At 42.8% G+C, this 17,898-nt stretch overlaps 1 protein-coding gene and 1 non-coding gene across 2 annotated transcripts in view; both read left to right on the top strand.

The window, feature by feature from the left end:
- The window catches only part of MEI1 (meiotic double-stranded break formation protein 1), a 55,293-nt gene that overhangs the window by 16,600 nt on the left and 20,795 nt on the right, over window positions 1-17,898 (top strand). Inside the window, exons 12-19 of the mRNA XM_061124432.1 lie at window positions 3,356-3,470; window positions 4,404-4,495; window positions 5,297-5,438; window positions 7,528-7,639; window positions 8,429-8,489; window positions 9,489-9,586; window positions 11,254-11,422; window positions 14,321-14,468. Coding sequence (XP_060980415.1) covers window positions 3,356-3,470; window positions 4,404-4,495; window positions 5,297-5,438; window positions 7,528-7,639; window positions 8,429-8,489; window positions 9,489-9,586; window positions 11,254-11,422; window positions 14,321-14,468 — 937 coding nt within the window. The remainder of the gene's footprint in view (window positions 1-3,355; window positions 3,471-4,403; window positions 4,496-5,296; window positions 5,439-7,527; window positions 7,640-8,428; window positions 8,490-9,488; window positions 9,587-11,253; window positions 11,423-14,320; window positions 14,469-17,898) is intronic.
- LOC133044135 (U6 spliceosomal RNA) lies at window positions 14,700-14,806 on the top strand. The gene has a single exon (XR_009689877.1). It is a non-coding gene; the product is annotated as a U6 spliceosomal RNA (small nuclear RNA).

Here is a 17,898-nt window from a genome sequence, read left to right as displayed (position 1 = left end):
TTAATTTTGTATAGTACTTTTAATTTATATTGTAAAGGTTGTTAACATTTATAGTCTCATCTGTAACCATATTTAAGTCTTTGTCCCTTGCATAAAACTGCTTCTAAAATTTGACAGAAAGAATAGCATTTACATTATAATGGCTTCAGTTTGTCTCTTTTCCCTTTTTGTCCTTATCTGGATTTGAATCTCTAAATATGGGGCATGAATCCTAACAAGAGTGAGATGAGTGAACCAACAGGGTAACAAAGGCCTAGAGTAAGAGCAAGAGTCAATCAGAAGTTCCCAGGCAGAGCTGCAAGTCTCCCAGCAGGTCAGTGTTATGGGGGACTGATAGCACCTTTCAAGCAGGAGGCAGTGTTTGGGCTGTGCTACGAGAGCTTCCCTGGTGGTCCAGATGGTAAAGAATCTGCTTGCTGTGCAGGAGAACCAGTTTTGATCCCTGGGTTGGGAAGGTCCTCTGGAGAAGGGAATGGCTACCCACTCCAGTATTCTTGCCTGGAGAATCCCATGGACAGAGGAGCCTGGTGGGCTACAATCCAAGGGGTTACAGTTACAAGGGGTTACATATTAATAACCTTATATTATTGACTTTATAAATGTTAGCTTTATTATGTATACTAATATATGCATACATAAGGGATGAGAGAGAGAGATTTGTGGAAGGACTGCTGCTGCTGCTGCTGCTGCTAAGTCGCTTCAGTCGTGTCCGACTCTGTGCGACCCCATAGACGGCAGCCCACCAGGCTCTGCTGTCCCTAGGATTCTCCAGGTAAGAACACTGGAGTGGGTTGCCATTTCTGTGGAAGGACTAGGATTGGTCAAAACATGTGGGTGGGAAAATTTAGGGATTACTGAGGGTACAGTAGTCAGTCTGACTAGCAGGTTGTGTGAAGGTAAGTAGTACTTGAAGAAGCCAGAAAGCTGGTTGGATCAGAATTGTGGAGAATTATGGGCAGGGAGCTTATTAGGTTATTAAGCTTATTAATATAAGTTTATATTTATAAGGTTAATATATAAGGTTATTAATTATAAGGTTATTAATCCTTAGATGCTTTTATTTTTGACTTTAATTTTCCTGAATGTTTACTGAGGTGGTCCCTCTGAGGTGGAGTAATTCAGAAGGTCTCTGGGAAGCCCAACCAGAAGAAGGAATGAGGAGTGAGAACTGTTGAAAGAATTTAAAGATGGCAGAGCCAAAGCTTGGCTATCAATGTAGGATAGAAAGTTAGAGCTTCCATTCAATACTGTTCACTAATTGTAACAGATGTACCACACTAATGCAGTGTGTTAATAGTAGGGGAAACTGCAGTAGGGCTGGGGGAGTATGGGAACACTGCACTATCTACTGTATTTGTTTCTGTAAATCTAAAACTGTTATAAAAAATAAAGTCTAAAAAAGGAAAAAAAAAAGAAAGAACTTACAGAAAGGAAAGGGGAAATCAAGCCTTCACTATATACAGTTAACTGAGCAGTTAGAAGGCCCAACAGATTGCTCTCAGAGTTTAAAAACAGCCCAGAGATGAGGGTTAACATAGGTTTCTCCTTAGTTACTGCACTGGGTTGAATTAGCATCCCTCTAAAACTCATGCCCTTGTTTGGAAATAGGGCCTTTGTAGATATAATTGAGTTAAGATGAGGCCATATAGTGTGGGCTCCTGAATCCAGTGGCTGATGCCCTTAGAAGAAGGGAGTTTGAACACAGACACACACAGAGGGCCATGTGAAGACTGAGGCAGAAATTGGAATCATGCATTTACAAGCCAGGGAATGATAAGGATTGCCAGCAACCACTGGAAACTAAGAAGCAAGGCAGGATTCTTCCCTAGAGCCTTTGCAGGGTCTGACACCTTGACTGCAGACTTCTAGCCCCCAGAATGTGAGAATAAATTCTGTTGTTTTAAGCAACACAGTTTATGGTAACTTATCATAGCATTTCTAGGAAATCAGTACAGCAAACTATACCCTGTCAAGTAGTCAGTCATTCATTCCTTTAAATTTTTTTTTTTAAATTTAGCATCAATTTACAATGCATCTAGCTCTGTTAGGTAAAGTGAAAAGGCAGAATTGGCCCCTGGCCTTTTGGAGCTCACATTTAGACTAATCATGACTCTTGCCTCTTCTGAGTCTATAGAAATATGAGAGTTCAAATGTACCATAAGTGTTACTTTTCACATTGTTTCACATTCTCATATTGGTTGATTCTCCAAACATAGTTTCCAGTCTCTGTTTATAATCTCCAAGAATGGGGAGCTCACTTCCTCCTAGATATTCCTGTCTACCTCTATAGAGATTTTTTTCAGCTCTAAAAAAATTTTATTGAAGTATAGTTAATTTAGAGTGTTGTATGCCTCTATAGCGTTTTGACTCTTAGTTCTTACTTATATTCATTCCTTAAATAAAATCTGGGTCCTTGATAACATTTACCTATTGATCATGATTTTCCTCATCAAGGTAATGGAAATCAAATTTGATTTCTCTTCTCTAAGACAGCTTGGGATAGGGTGGGGAGGGAGGTGGGAGGGGGGTTCAGGATGGGGGGACACATGTATACCTGTGGCTGATTCATGTTGATGTATGGCAAAAACCATCATGATATTGTTTAGTAATTACCTTGCAATTAAAATAATTAATTGAAAAAATAAGAGAGCTTATCAGTTATTTGAGAACAGTGGCCATATACATCTCCTGATATAACTTCTGTTCTAAGTAGTACTTCTTTAATTGGGAGGCCCTTTTCAGTGAGAAAACCCTCTCTATCCTTAATAACAATAACCATAGTCATGTGCATGTGTGCATGCGTGCTAAGTCGCTTCAGTCGTGTCTGACTCTGTGCGACCCTGTGGACTGTAGCCCGCCAGGCTCCTCTGTCCATGGGGATTCTCCAGACAAGAATACTGGAGTGGGTTGTTACACTCTCCTCCAGGGGATCTTCCTGAACCAGGGATTGAATCCACATCTCTTAACATCTCCTGCACTGGCAAGTAGGTTCTTTACCACTGGTGCCACCTGGGAAGCCCAGGCTTAGTTATAGCTGTCATTTATAAGGACTTACTATCTAGTAAGCACTGTCCTGAGTTCTTGACATGCATTATCCAATTTGATCCTTAGCATAATTCTATGAGGACAGTACTGTTACCTTTCACTTACTAGATGAGGAAACTGAGGGCTGGAGAGGATGAGGAATGTGCGTAAAGTCACGCAGCAGATAAGTGCTGGAGCTGGGATTTTTGTCAGATCAGTTCCTGGACCCATGTTCGGATCCACCACATGCCCCCTCATTGCCTGAGAACCTGAGGCTATCTTGGGGTACCCTGACCTCACCGTAGGCCTACCTTTGTCTCCCTGCATGCAGGAAGGATCATCAGAGCGCGCTCCCTGTGCTGTACAAGGAGCTGAAGGCCTTGGTCAAAGCCATGCTGAGCCGGTGTGCAGATCTGTCCCAGACGCCACTGAACTGGAGGCCCCTGGTCAGTACACAGCAGCTGCTGCTTCTGGAGATCATACTGTTCTATGTTTTTAGAAGATAATTAGTACATTGCATTATCTTTATATGCCACTTTGTAGCTTTTTCTCATGCACACACACCTACAACGAGATGTTATTTTTTTTATCATAACTGCAGAGCTTGTGAGGCTTAATAATTGTTATCCTCATTAGGAAACCGAAGCCACAGGGGTTAAACAGTTTTTCTCTTAGGTCCAAAGCTAGCAAGGACCTGAGTTTGTTTAGTAAATCCCAGGGCCTACTACATACTTTGTCTTTTATATCATCTAAACGGGTATGGTAAACCCAAAATTATTTAAATTATTTAAATAATTATTTAAATTATGGTAAACTCACAAAATTATTTAAGTTATTTAAATAATTAAATTATGGTAAACTCACAAAATTATTTAAGACTGGATTCACTAGAATCTTAGAATCTGACGAGTGTGCAGTGTGTCATAGTTGTTGGCTTTTAGTGGTCCATAGGCTTAAAATATCAGAGGAAATATTATTAATACAGTCCTTTATGTCTTCTAGATTAACTTTGGAAACTAAGCTCTTTTGCACATGATACAGTGGGGGAATTTGTATGTTTTGGAGCAACTAATATGGGCATTACAACCATTAGGCTATTGTCCACTGGCCTGTGACAACTTTCGTGTATAATAGAACAAGAACCAGTCCTGTGTTTCACAGGGAGACAAGGGGTTAAGGTTCCCCTTTGTACCATTTTTTAAAGGAGCTACTAGATGTCTGAATTTTTGAGGATATCCCTAAGATCCCCTGGGAAGTGTTAGGTATGTGGGAATGCCAGACTCCAGTGTGGAGGAAGAGGTCTGTAGTCCTCTAAGCAAAGACTGGAACACAGAGTAGGTACTTGAGCAGTAGGTTCCCCTCTTTTCTTCTCACCTCAGGGCCATGCCTCCAACAGAAATTCAGAGAGGGCCATTCTTCGAAGAGGGAAGTTCCTCTTGAGCACTCTGGAGGGATTTAGAAATGCCTGCAGGTGAGGAGTTCTTTGCGGTCTGATGAGGTAGTAGTATGGAGGGTGGGTGCAGAAAGGAATGGACAAAGGGTGAAGTTCTAGAAGCAACACTTGATTTCTGATGCTTTGCTGCATAATGAGAGGACTTTGGCTGGGGTAGAGAATGGGAATGTGTGTGAGTTTGGAGTGAGTATGTGGAGGAGGTCTCTAAAGGTTCCCTTCTGGTGAAGTTTTTGTTACTGTGCAGTGAAGTTGTATCTCATTCAGCTTTGTGCCTCGTCCCAAGTAACCTAGTGCTATATGTGTTCACTGACTGCTTGCTGGATTAATTCAGTTCTCATCAACAAACATTTGTTGCACCTACTGTGTGCCAGCCCTGATGCTAGATCGTGAAAGTAGAAAGATAACTCAGATCAACTCTTGCCCAAAAGGAGTTCACAGTCTCTTGGGAACTGAGACAGTTTTGTGTATATGTGTGGAATCCATTACATTGTCACAAACCTGGGGAAGGCGTTCCAAACAGAGAGAGCAGCACAAGTAAAGGCAAAGACATGTGAAGCAGCAGACAGCATGGTATGTCAAGGGAAGTATTAACACATATAGTCGGGTGGAGTGTCATGTGTTATGGGAGAGAGGGCAGCGAGCTCGAAGCTGAAGAGGCGGCCCAAGACCAGGTTCTCCCTCACTGAGGCCTCCGGAGTTTTCTCCAGGTCTGCTGGTAGGGATGCTTGCCCTGAGCCCTGAACTCAGAAGTCCCTCTAAGAGGATGAATCTGACCTTGTTGCATAGGCAGTAGTAAATATACTCATATTTATTTCTCAGGTTGGCTATGGAATTCCAGAGGGAGCCTTCAGCCCAGGAGAATCCATTCACAGCTCCCAGTGCTGAGAAAGAAGACACCTTAGAGGCTTTCTCAGAATTTCTCCTCAGTGCCTGTGACTCCCTGTGTATCCCTATGGTGATGGTGGGTTGGGCAGCAAGGATCTTGGGGAGGAGAAAGATGTGAAAGCAAGCCAGGCTGAGAGGCACAGGACAGTTACTCAGCACTCAACTAGACCTTCTGAGGGTCTTAACAGTGTTTTTCTTGCAGCTACTTTTCCTTTGGTTTTAAAATCACAGTACAGTGTTTTGTTGTAAACGATAGATTAATAGATGCCTCTTAAAAAGTAGAAAGCAGTAGTAATAAAATAATAAATAGGTAATGTTTCAGTTCAGTTCAGTCGCTCTTTAGTCATGAGCAACCCCATGAACTACAGCATGCCAGGCCTCCCTGGCCATCACCAACTCCCAGAGCTTACTCAAACTCATGTCCATCGAGTCGGTGATGCCATCCAACCATCTCATCCTCTGTTGTCCCCTTCTCCTCCCGCCTTCAATCTTTCCCAGCATCACGGTCTTTTCCAGTGAGTCAGTTCTTCACATCAGGTGACCAGAGTATTGGAGCTTCAGCTTCAGCATATGTCCTTCCTGTGAATATTCAGGACTGATTTCCTTTAGGATTGACTGGTTGGATCTCCTTGCAGTCCAAGGGACTCTCAAGAGTCTTCTCCAGCAACACAGATCAAAAGCATCAATTCTTTGGCACATGTTAATGAAGTGATAAATGCCTTATATTCAGAACTTAACTTAACCCTCCCATTGACCTTGTGAAATAGGTCCTATAATTTCCCCCAATTTAAAGGTGATTTTTCTATGGCTGTAAAGCAAGTATATGACAGTGCTGAGGTTTGAACCCATGTATTTTGTCTGCTTAGTAAAAATGGCAACCCACTCCAATGTTCTTGCCTAAAAAAAATCCCATGGACAGAGGAGCCTGGTGGGCTGTGGTCCAGGGGGGTCACAAAAGAGTTGGACATGACTGAGTGACTAAGCATGCAAAGAGCAACAGTCAATGTGATTTAGGCTACTTAATGAAGTAGCACATATGTGAGTTCTGTAACATGAGAGATGGGCTACTCTCAAGAGACCTGGTTTTGAGCTGACTTGAGACAAAGATGGTAGGAAGAGCAGGGTCCATAGTGTCGACTGCCCAGATGACCTTGGGTGAGTCTTGTCCTGTTTGAGTTTTGGACATCCTATGAACAGTCCATTAGCTGGGAAAGGAAACGTCCAAAACACCCACTGGAAACAGTAGGTGGCAGCAGGGGAGCATCTGGTTATGACAGGAGAGAGCCTCTTTTCCTTGAAGAAGCCTTTGAGCCAGCATGCCGGGGTCTTCAGGAGGGTAACTCTCTGGGGCCATGGGTTACAGCCCTGATTGGCACACACTAACAGTAATAGTTGGGCCATTCACTTTGGTTTCTTCCCCTGCTCTGCCTTCCTCCTAGATTTATGAAGTGTTAGAGCTAGATCTAGAATCAGATCATAGAATTATTGTGTTGTTCTTGCTTTCTACTTTTTGGTATTTTATACATTTTCTTTAATGAACTTGTATTACCTTTCTAGTTGGAAAAAAACTTGGTTTGAAAACCAAATGAAAAGTATCTGTAAGAACCACATCCCTGAGGCCCTGGCTATTTATACCTGAGGAACCGAAACAGTGAAAGGGGCGGGGGTGACTGACCCAGGGCACATAGCGACCTTGTGCAAAACTTGAAATAGAACCCAAGTTTCTCTACTCTGTCTACCACATCAGGCTGCCTCGTGATTCTATTCAAAGATCACATGAAAAATAAACATGAAGGAAGTTTGTGAACCATATTATTATATGTTAGAAACATGAATATCATTCATATCACTATAATGCATAGTTTAGAAAGTGCTTTTTACACGTGAGATGTCATTTGTTTCTGGAAGGTAGGACTTTTGGTTATTCCTGGTTTACTCTTTGGTAGATGCCCAGAGTGGTAGTGGATCTTGCATAGTTTATTAACTGGCAGATGTAAGCCTTGGATGTAAGCTTGTGACTTCAGGTCTCTGAGCTTTTTTTGTGGCCATCAGATGAAAGAATTTAGTCTGTCACTGCTAGATGATGCAGTTTTTGCTGATGCTCTTTCTCCTTCAGAGGTTCTTTCTTCCTAGTGGACTGTGCACTCCCTCTTGGTTCTTTGCAGAGGTACTCGGAGCAGGCCACTCACCCAGCCGTGATGGAGGTTTTCCTCTCGGTTCTGCACAGCCTTTTTGTCATCGTCCCTCACATGAAAGAGAAATTCTCCAAGAAGCTCGGTAGGCCGCAAGCAAGTGTGGAAGTTGGAAGGGAGGCTGGCACTTCAGGCAGTTGCTCCGGGTACTCAGAGAGAGTACAACCTGTGGGTGGAGGGTTACTCATTCATTCAGAATCAACATCCACACTCAGCCTAGTGTTGAGTGGAAGGATATATCATCCAGCAGTCAAAAGTCTTTAAAGGCAGTTCTCAAATTAATACTTCTCTGAGTCAAGAAGGTTCCAGTTCAGAGCCATGGGTTAAACTGCTGTCTCAGAAAGTTGCTGTGAAACTCTGAGGGGTTAATTCCCTACCAGAAGCCCTAGGATAGAATACAGATTATTCCCAACATGAACTGGGGCAGTGGGAACTGTTGTCTAGAATCCTGCTCTTACAGGGACCTGGGATGGGCAGGACAGTGGTCACTTTTGACAGAGATCTTCAGAGCAGGGTGGAGTGGGAGGGGGGAGACTGAGGCAGTGCAGAGGACTGGGCCAGGGTCACCAGCTAATGCAGAATGTTCATCAGAAGAGAAGGTGAACTTTTATTCAGAACTTGCTCTAAGCTGAATGTTTGTTAGATCTTCTATATACATGTATCTTACTTAGTTTCACAGCAGGCTTTGAGGTATAGATATCGAAACTGAATCTCAGAGAAGGTACGTAAGTGTCTCAGGGTCACGTTACTAGTTAGCAATGGAGCATATTTTAACTGAGGTCTATGTGACTCCAAAACTAGTACCACTCTCTTGGCAATCTCTGTAACAAGCCTGGCCTAAACCACTGTCTGCTTTCTTCCCAATTCTCGCAAGCTGCCTCATCCTTCATACGACTGGCCCTGGAACTGAAGGCTAGGTTCTGCAGTGGCCTGAGGTATGTATTGTCCCAAGGGGCCAAGTGTCCTTCTTGACTGGACAAGTGGAAATTTCTGACTGGTGTGGTTTAGTAATAGGACCATGGAGGGATTGACACAGTGTCAGAATTGCTCAGCATCTGATGGTACAAGCTGGATGGGCTTCTCTAGCTTTTACTTATCTGGTTCTGATAAGACTCTCATTTCATGTGATACTCGAAGGGCACCTTTTAGCATCAAAACTGGAGGGGCTCTTAGAGATCATTTGTCTAACCCCTCATTTTACAGACCAGGAAGCTGAGGCCCTCACAGGGTAACTGATGCCGTGTCCATCAAGAGAGTCATGTCCTGGTTGCTTCCAGCCCAGCAATTCCAGAGGAGAGGCTCTCTTATACAGAGTAGAGAGGTTGCTGCTTCAATCTCTCTCGTTAGGTTTCTGGAGCAGCCTTCCCATTTCTGACTTGCTACCTGTTTCTGCATTTGCTTGGCAGATTCTACTTATTTCTGCCTACAGTCTTCAAGGTAACCTCAGTGTAGTACCTAGCCCTCCTTCCATATCTCTGGATGGAACAACTGACGTTCAGGAGAGAATACAGGGATCCACCTGGGTTCAGATTCAGTTTTGGATGTTTGTAATTCTCCTGAATCACCCATTTTGGGTTCAACAGCTTCCCCTTTTCTAGTACTTGCTAGCCCCTTCCTGACCCAGGAGCACATTTGGTTTATATGTTTTATTAATTTCGAGCTTAGTAGCTCACCTTGACTTATTTTTTTCAGGAAATTTTTCCTGCATACCTATATGGGCCAAGTGACTAAGTTACACCTGTGGGCAGCAGGTTCCATATTTACTTTTCACAGCCACCTCCAGACCTTCGACCTTCTCTACCAGGGCCATGGTTAGAATTTCCTTGGGCTCTGGTACAAAGCAGTGGTGCCTCAATACCTGGCAGAGATAATGCTGTCCCAACCGGAGTAGCAATGTCCTCTCTCTTGTTCTGTCTTCCTTTCTTCCCACTAAGTCACTCAGCCCTGAACCAGGTGTGTTCCAGTTTCCTGTACTACATGTGCATCAACCTCCTCTCAGCTCCAGAGAAGACAGGACCACCTTCCCAAGAAGGTATGATGCTGTAGTTTGACCACTCATGAGGTCCATGGTGGTATCTTAGTGTCTGGATGTCTTGCTGATTGGTTGAGTCATAAGTCAGTACAGTAATAAGAAATCTTTGCGAAGCTGCCCAGAAGAACCATGGAATCATGGAACGATGGAACTGTAAGCTGCTTCCTAGGGAGGGAGTTGAGATAATAGATCAGCTCTCTGCCTATCCAGGTGTGGTCTGGCCTGCACAGGGAATAGCGTGATGACTTCTGCCCTGGTGGCAGCCACGTCACAGCAGCCTCTTGTGCTCACCAGCACCAGTCCCCTGCTGCTGGCCAGTTCTCTCTTTTGTCTGAATAGGAAGAGCCCCACTCTGCCTCCTCAGACCCTGAGACCCAGATATCTTGTCATATCTCACCAGGAGCACCAGGAAGAGCAGCCAACCTTACTGACATGCAGACTGCATCTTTCTTTTACGTATCAGGAGAAAGGGCAGGTGGGTGTGTGAGGCTCAAGGATGTTAATTTTGTTACGATCATGATGATCATAGTGTGCTTTGGTGGAAAAAGCAATAAGCTTAGAATTAGGAAACCTGACCTGATTGCTGCCACATCTCAGTGGCACATTCCATCTCACTCTCTACTTGGTTGTAGGCCCATTGCATTGGCAAGATGGACCCTTTCATGTGACCTCTAACTTGGCCCCCTGCTTTCAGTCTCTCATCCTCCAACCAGTCCTCACCAACTGCTGAAGGGTCTATCCGAAAACCAAGTCAACATCTCAACTCCCCAAATCAACATCTCAACTCCCCTGGCCTTCAGCAGTCATCTCCAAACAGCAGTCTATCGGGCATTGTTTGACAGGGATGGAGTTTTCTCTGGTCTGTCTGTGGTGAGATTTGGAAAGTAAGGGTAATATAGTGAATTTTCCATGAAGTTGAGTTTATTCAAAACTTAAGCTCTGAGGTCCTTTTCTTTCATATTCTTTCGGTATTCAAATGTTCTTTTAAGAATCAGAGCTTTCATAAGAAATGTAGGAATCTGCTCTCAGGTTAAATTCCACATTCTATATTCCTCATTCAAGGTCTTTCACAGCCTACCCACAAATTACATCACACAGTTCCTAAACCCCTGACACTCCACATCTTTTCACTGATGGTCCAGTCACAGTTAACTCCTTGCCACCCCCTCTTATGCCTCCAAGCTGCTGAACACCTTGCTTCCTGGCTTGGCAAGCCTCTTCTCTCCTTTCTCTGCCTGATTTCTGTTCACACTTCATGGTTCCCTCCTCTTTGAGTTTGCCCCCCCACCCATTGCAGGTGGCATGAGTCACTCTCTCTTCCACACTTGAACATGGCACTGATCACATGTCCTGCAATTATCTGTCTCATTATCTATTTTTTTCTCACCAGCTGCCAGCTACAGGAGGTAGGGGCCTGTGTGTCACAGCCTGGCCTAGAATAGCCATTCAGTGGACATTGTCAAGTGGACGAATGTATCCAAGTCCTTCTACATGTTACCTTCAGTCTCTCCTGGGAGACTAAGAGAGGGAGAAGAGACTGATTGCCTTTTATCCTGTGTGTGTCCTTGTTGTCCTGTGCAGTACTCTGTATGTATAGACCCACATGTGGCCATTACCTGCTCTCTTCTGTCCTTTGTGTGATTTTCTCTGGCCTGTTCCCTCCCCAGAACTCTCTGCAGTGTCTGAGCTCCTGCAGCATGGGCTGCCCCAGATAAGCAGCAGGGGCCCTGAAAGCCTTGCTCTCCTGTCGGATCGCCAGTACGTGGAGGAAACTGCTCGCCAGAGACAGTACTGCATCCTGCTCCTCTTCTACCTGGCCTACATTCACGAGGACAGGTCAGTGCTCAGAGCTGGTGACTGACAGTTGGTTCTGGAACCTACATCTGTAGCCAGGTTCAGTTCAATAACTATTTATAGAGGCATCCTCTCCAGGCCTGGTGCTGAGCACTGGGAACATGGAGATAAGTGAGAAATGGCATGTATTCCTGAGGGGCTCACATTTTGGAGAGATGGGTAGTCTCAGGAGTGAAAGACAGAGCCTCGAATGCTGATGAGAATTCCTTGATATCCCTGAGGGTGTTGTTTATGCACCAAAAAAACCAAAAATGTTAGTAGTTTACTGTGGTTTTAAGAATTACTATACAATTTATTAAAATTTAAAATCAAAGTACTATTTTTCATTAAGCTTTTAAAAAATTATTGAGGTAAAGTTTACATAGCTAAGTTAACCATTTTAAAGAGGACAATTTGGTGGCATTTTTAACATTCACAGTGTTGTGCAGCCACCATCTCTGTCTAGTTCCAAAACATTTCCATCACTCCAAAGTAAAGCCTCTCATCCTTTAAGCAGTCACTCCCCATTCCTTCTTCTGCTCAGCTTCTGGCAACTAACAGTCTGCATTCTGTCTCTGTGGACTTATCTATTCTGAACATTTCTGGTAGATGTGGTCATACGTCTGTGACCTTTTGTACCTGCTCCTTCCACTGAGCATAATGTTTTCAAGATTCATCCAGTAAGCATGTGTGATCTGGCATTGGTACTTCATTCTTTTTCATGGCTGAATAATATACCACTGTGTGTATACACCACAGTTTGTTTATTCCTTCATTCATTGATGGGCATTTGGGCTATTTCCACCTTTTGGCTATTGTGAATAGTAATGCTGTGAATATGTGTGTACATGTATTTGTTTGAGTACTTGTTTACTATTCCTTTTCTGTATATACCAGGTTTAGAATTGAGGAGTCATATGGTAATACTATGGGTAACATTTTGAGGAATTTCCAAACTGTTTTCCAGAGGAGCTGCAGCCCTATCAGCAATGTTTGAGCAAGGGTTCCAGTTTATCCATATCCTTGTCAAGATTTGTCCATCTTTTTGATTATATCCATACTACTGGTTATGAAGTAGTTTTTGCATTGTGGTTTTCATTCAGTTCAGTTCAGTCGCTCAGTCATGTCCGACTCTTTGTGACCCTATGAACCGCAGCACCCCAGGCCTCCCTGTCCATCATCAAATCCTGGAGCTTGCTCAAACTCATGTCGATTGAGTTGGTGATGCCATCCAGCCATCTTATCCTCTGCCGTCCCCTTCTCCTCCTGCCTTCAATCTTTCCCAGCATCAGGGTCTTTTCCAATGAGTCAGTTCTTCGCATCAGGCAGCCAAAGTATTGGGGCTTCAGCTTCAGCATCAGTTGTTCCAGTGATCAAGGTTGATTTCCTTTAGGATGGACTGGTTGGATCTCCTTGCAGTCCAGGGGACTCTCAAGAGTCTTCTCCAACACCACAGTTCAAAAGCATCAATTCTTCAGCACTCAGACTTCTTTATAGTCCAACTCTCACATCCTTACATGACTACTGGAAAAACCATAGTTTTGATTATACCGGCCTTTGTTGGCAAAGTAATGTCTCTGCTTTGTAATACACTGTCTAGGTTTGTCATAGCTTTTCTTCCAAGGAACAAGTGTCTTTTAATTTAAATTTTGATTAAATCTAATTAAAGAAATTTTGGGGGGATGAAATTTGTCTATTTTTTCTGTTTTCATTTGATGTTGAGCATCTTTTCATGTGCTTTTTGGCCATTTGTTTATCTTCTTTGGAGAAATGTCTATTCAAATCTTTTGTCTAGTTTTAATTCAGATTGTTTGGGCTTTTTTGTTGTTGAGTTTTAGGAGTTATCTATATATTCTGGATATTAGTTCCTTATTAGATTTGCAAATAATTTCTACCATTCTGTGGGTTGCCTTTTTACTCTGTTGATAGTGGTTTGGGATGCACAGACTTTTAAAACTTTCATAAAGTCCAGTTTATTTTTTCTTTTATTGCCTGTGTTTTTGGTGTCATAACCAATAATTCATTGCCAAATTCAATGTCATGAAACTTTTGCCTTATGTTTTGTTCTAAAAATTTTTTTATAGGTTTAGGTCTCTCATTTAAGTGTGTTTCTATTTGGGGTTAATTTTTTTCTATCATGTTAGGTAAGATTCTAACTTCATTCTTTTGCATGTGGAAATCCAGTTTTCCCAGTGCCATTTGTTGAAAAGACTGTCCTTTCCCCATTGAATGGTGTTGGCACCCTTGTTGAAAATCATTTGACCATGTGTATAATGGTACAATACTATTAACTAAACTTTACTCAGATTTTACCAGTTTTCCTGTACTGTCCCTTTTCTGTTCTAGGATACAATCCAGGATACCCCATTGCATTTAGTATTACCTATTTTAAAATGTTTATCAGAGTCTTAATCTGATAGGTGAGACATACCCATGGTAGAAAATTTAAAAAGCATAAAAGGATATGTAGTAAAGTTGGTCTCCTCATCCCCATCTTCCTTGCATGTACAAGTGTAGAAGTCTCCCTTCCCCAGAAAGGAGCCCATTGAACACACAAATGTTTAGTGATAAATATGAGAATAGACGGGTGAACTGGCTGTCAAAGCAGGGCCTCCTGAACCCCCAAAGTAGCACCCTTCTTTTTAACACTGCTGGTCCAGCTGCCTGATGCTTTACCTTCTAGGTGTGAGTGAGGAGTCTCTGTCCTCTAACAGATCCTTGCACAAAGCAGAACTACGTGCTGTGCATGTGTGACAGTCCTTTGTTAAGTATGTACAGCACCTTCTTTGTGCAAGATGTCATTAGTCTGTGGACATGCTGGGACAGATGGGCAGAGGGAGGGTGTGGCAAGGCAGGACAGCCATCTCTGCCTTTTTCACTCAGACTGTCCTTGGTTGACAGGTTTGTCTCAAAGACGAAGTTATTCGTGGCTGTGCAAAGCTTCCTCCTGTCTCTGCAGGACCAGGGTGAACACCCTCCACTCGTTGTCTTCAGAGCTTCTATCTATCTACTTGCAATCTGCCAGGACAAAGATGGTGCCTTAGATGAGGTATGGAGCAAAAACACCTGGGGCTTTTCCTCCTTCTCCTCTTCATCATGGTTCCTTGGAAGACTATTTTGATGTGTGTATAGAGACGCTGGGTGACAGAGAGACAGTGTGCTGGGGGACTAGAGGGAGACGCAGTGCTGATACTTACAGAGCTCATGTAACTTAGCCAGTTCTCTCAACAGTTCTGGGAGGCAGAGATTACTATTTCTGTTTTATTGATAAGAAAATCAAGTGCTCACTTCGGCAGCACATATACTAAAATTGGAACGATACAGAAAAGATTAGCATGGCCCCTGTGCAAGGATGACATGCAAATTTGTGAAGCGTTCCATATTTTTGGAATATTACTCAGCCATTAAAAAGAATTCATTTGAATCCGTTCTAATGAGATGGATGAAATTGGAGCTCCTTATACAGAGTGAAGTAAGCCAGAAAGATAAAAACCAATATAGTATACTAACGCATGTATATGGAATTTAAAAAGATGGTAACGATAACCCTATATGCAAAACAGAAAAAGAGACACAAATGTACAGAACAGACTTTTGGACTCTGTGGGAGAAGGTGAGGGTGGGATGTTCAGAGAGAACAGCATTGAAACAAGTATACTATCAAGGGTGAAACAGATCACCAGCCCAGTCTGGATGCATGAGACAAGTGCTCAGGGCTGGTGCACTGGGACGACCCAGAGGGATGGGATGGAGAGGGAGGTGGGAGGGGGATCGGGATGGGGAACACATGTAAATCCATGGCTGATTCATGTCAATGTATGGCAAAAACCACTACAATATTGTAAAGTAATTAGCCTCCAACTAATAAAAATAAATGGAAAAAAAAAAAAAGAAAAGAAAATCAAGACTTAAGGACTTCCCCCAAAGTCCAGTGGTCAAGACTCCATGTTTCCACTGCAGGGGGCATAGATTTGATCCCTAGTCAGAGAAGAAGGATCCTGCATGCTGTGGACCTAAGCTAATTAGGTCCTAATTAACCTAAGTTATAAAGATCAGTTAGGTTAAAGGCTGTTTTCTTAGTACCACCCCCAGTTTGTGCAGGAGGAAAAAGTTGTGAGGTGTCTACAGATAACAGTTTTTGAAACAAAATGTATTGCTGGGACCTACATCATTGTTAACCAGGCTGGTCTTGGATTACTTTGATGAGGTTATATGTTACAAGTTTCCTCCCTCCAGCTTCTTTATAAACTCTTAGGGCTGGAGCAATCATTTCACAATGTATACATTTATCAGATGATGATGTTGTATCCCTTAAACTTGAAAGTCCCTCAGTCGTGTCCGACTCTTTGTGACCCCATGGACTATACAGTCCATGGAATTCTCCAGGCTGGAATTCTGGAGTATGTAGCTGTTCCCTTCTCCAGGGGAATCTTTCCAACCCAGGGATCAAACCCATGTCTTGCACATTGCAGGCAGATTCTTTACCAGCTGAGCCACAAGGGAAGCCCATACCTGAGCTATCAGGGAAACCTTAAACTTATGCAATGTTATATGTTGATTATGTCTCAATAAAACTAGGAAAAAAGAAGACTTAATAGTGTTTAAATGGCAATACTCCCCAAATTATTCTATAGATTCAACATAATCTTGATCAAAATTCTAGTTGCCTTCTTTTTTTTTTTCTTGTCTCAAAATGGACAAGCTGATTCTAAAATTTATTTGGAAATGCAAGGGACCCAAAATAGCCAAAACAATCTTGAAAAAGATCAGGTTTGGAGGACTCACACTTCTTCATTTCAAACTTACTACAAAGATAGAGTAATCAAGACAGTGTGGTTCTAAATATGTCTAGGAGAGACATCCAGATCAACTGAATAGAGTTGACAGTCCAAAAATAAACCCATAGGGAATTCCCTGTCTGTTCAGTGGTTAGAACTCAGCACTTTCACTGCCAGGACCTGGGTTCCATCCCTGGTGGGAGAATTAAGGTCCCTCAGGTCAAAAACTCAAACAAACAAAAACCCCCAAAATAAACCCATATATTTTTATAAGGACAATAAGACAATTCAGCAAAGGAAAGAACTGCCTTTTTAATAAATGGTGTTGGAATCAGCTGCGTATCTACGTGCAACAGAATGGAGTTGGACCCTTAGCTCATATCATACACAGAAATGAACTCAAAATGGATGAAAGACCCAAGTGAAGTCAAAACTATGAAGCATAAAATCCTGAGAGTAACACGCTCAGGAATTTGAGCTTTGTTATATGTGCAACAGGGAAGAGAGAGGTTTAATAAATGGTTTAACACACCTACCCTTTGCTTTCTCTGTGCCAAGCCCTGTGCCAGGCCACAGATTAATCTGTTGCATTCCCTTCCCTCAGGCAGCTGAAGTCTAGCGTGGTAGGTGGACACATACACACTGACAGTTGTGACATACTGTGCTAAGTGTCATTATAGAGTGGGGTTTCTCAGCCACAGCACTGGTAACATTTTGCACAGTCTTTTCTGTGGGAGGCTGTTCTGTGCATTGTAGGATATTTAGTGGGATTTCTGCTCTCTCACACTAGACACCACTTGCACTCCCCCAATCAAGACAATCGATAATCTAGACAGTCTAGACATTTTTAAATGTCCCTTGGGGAGTGAAATCACCCTGAGTTGAGGGCCACTGTTACAAGGTAAGCACAATGAGGTTTCCTTTTTATTTTTCCCATTTATTTTTATTAGTTGGAGGCTAATTACTTTACAATATTGTAGTGGTTTTTGTCATACATTGACATGAATCAGCCATGGATTTACATGTATTCCCCATCCCGATTCCCCCTCCCACCTCCCTCTCTACCCGATTCCTCTGGGTCTTCCCAGTGCACCAGGCCCAAGCACTTGTCTCATGCATCCAGACTGGGCTGGTGATCTGTTTCACCCTAGATAATATACATGTTTTGATGCTGTTCTCTCGAAACATCCCCCCCTCGCCTTCTCCCACAGAGTCCAAAAGTCTGTTCTGTACATTTGTGTCTCTTGTTCTGTTTTGCATATAGGGTTATCGTTACCATCTTTCTAAATTCCATATATATGCGTTAGTATACTGTATTGGTCTTTATCTTTCTGGCTTACTTCACTCTGTATGATAGGCTCCAGTTTCATCCATCTCATTAGAACTGATTCAAATGAATTCTTTTTAATGGCTGAGTAATAATCCATGGTGTATATGTACCACAGCTTCCTTATCCATTCGTCTGCTGATGGGCATCTAGGTTGCTTCCATGTTCTGGCTATTATAAACAGTGCTGCGATGAACATTGGGGTGCATGTGAGGTTTTCTTTTTGCTGGAGGATGCCAGTCAAAATATCCTGGACCCCTGAGAAGCCAGCACATTTTTTCCCAGTTACATCTTGGCTGTCTCTATTTGTTGGGGATTGGAGTCTCTTGGGCCCTCTGCAAGGTGCATTTAGCCTCTTTATTCTTTGCCTCCAG

Source organism: Dama dama, chromosome 22, assembly GCF_033118175.1.
Source record: "Dama dama isolate Ldn47 chromosome 22, ASM3311817v1, whole genome shotgun sequence".
Classification (NCBI taxonomy): Eukaryota; Metazoa; Chordata; class Mammalia; order Artiodactyla; family Cervidae; genus Dama; species Dama dama.
Note: the sequence above shows the minus strand (reverse complement) of the source record. Positions and strands in the feature narration are given on the sequence as shown.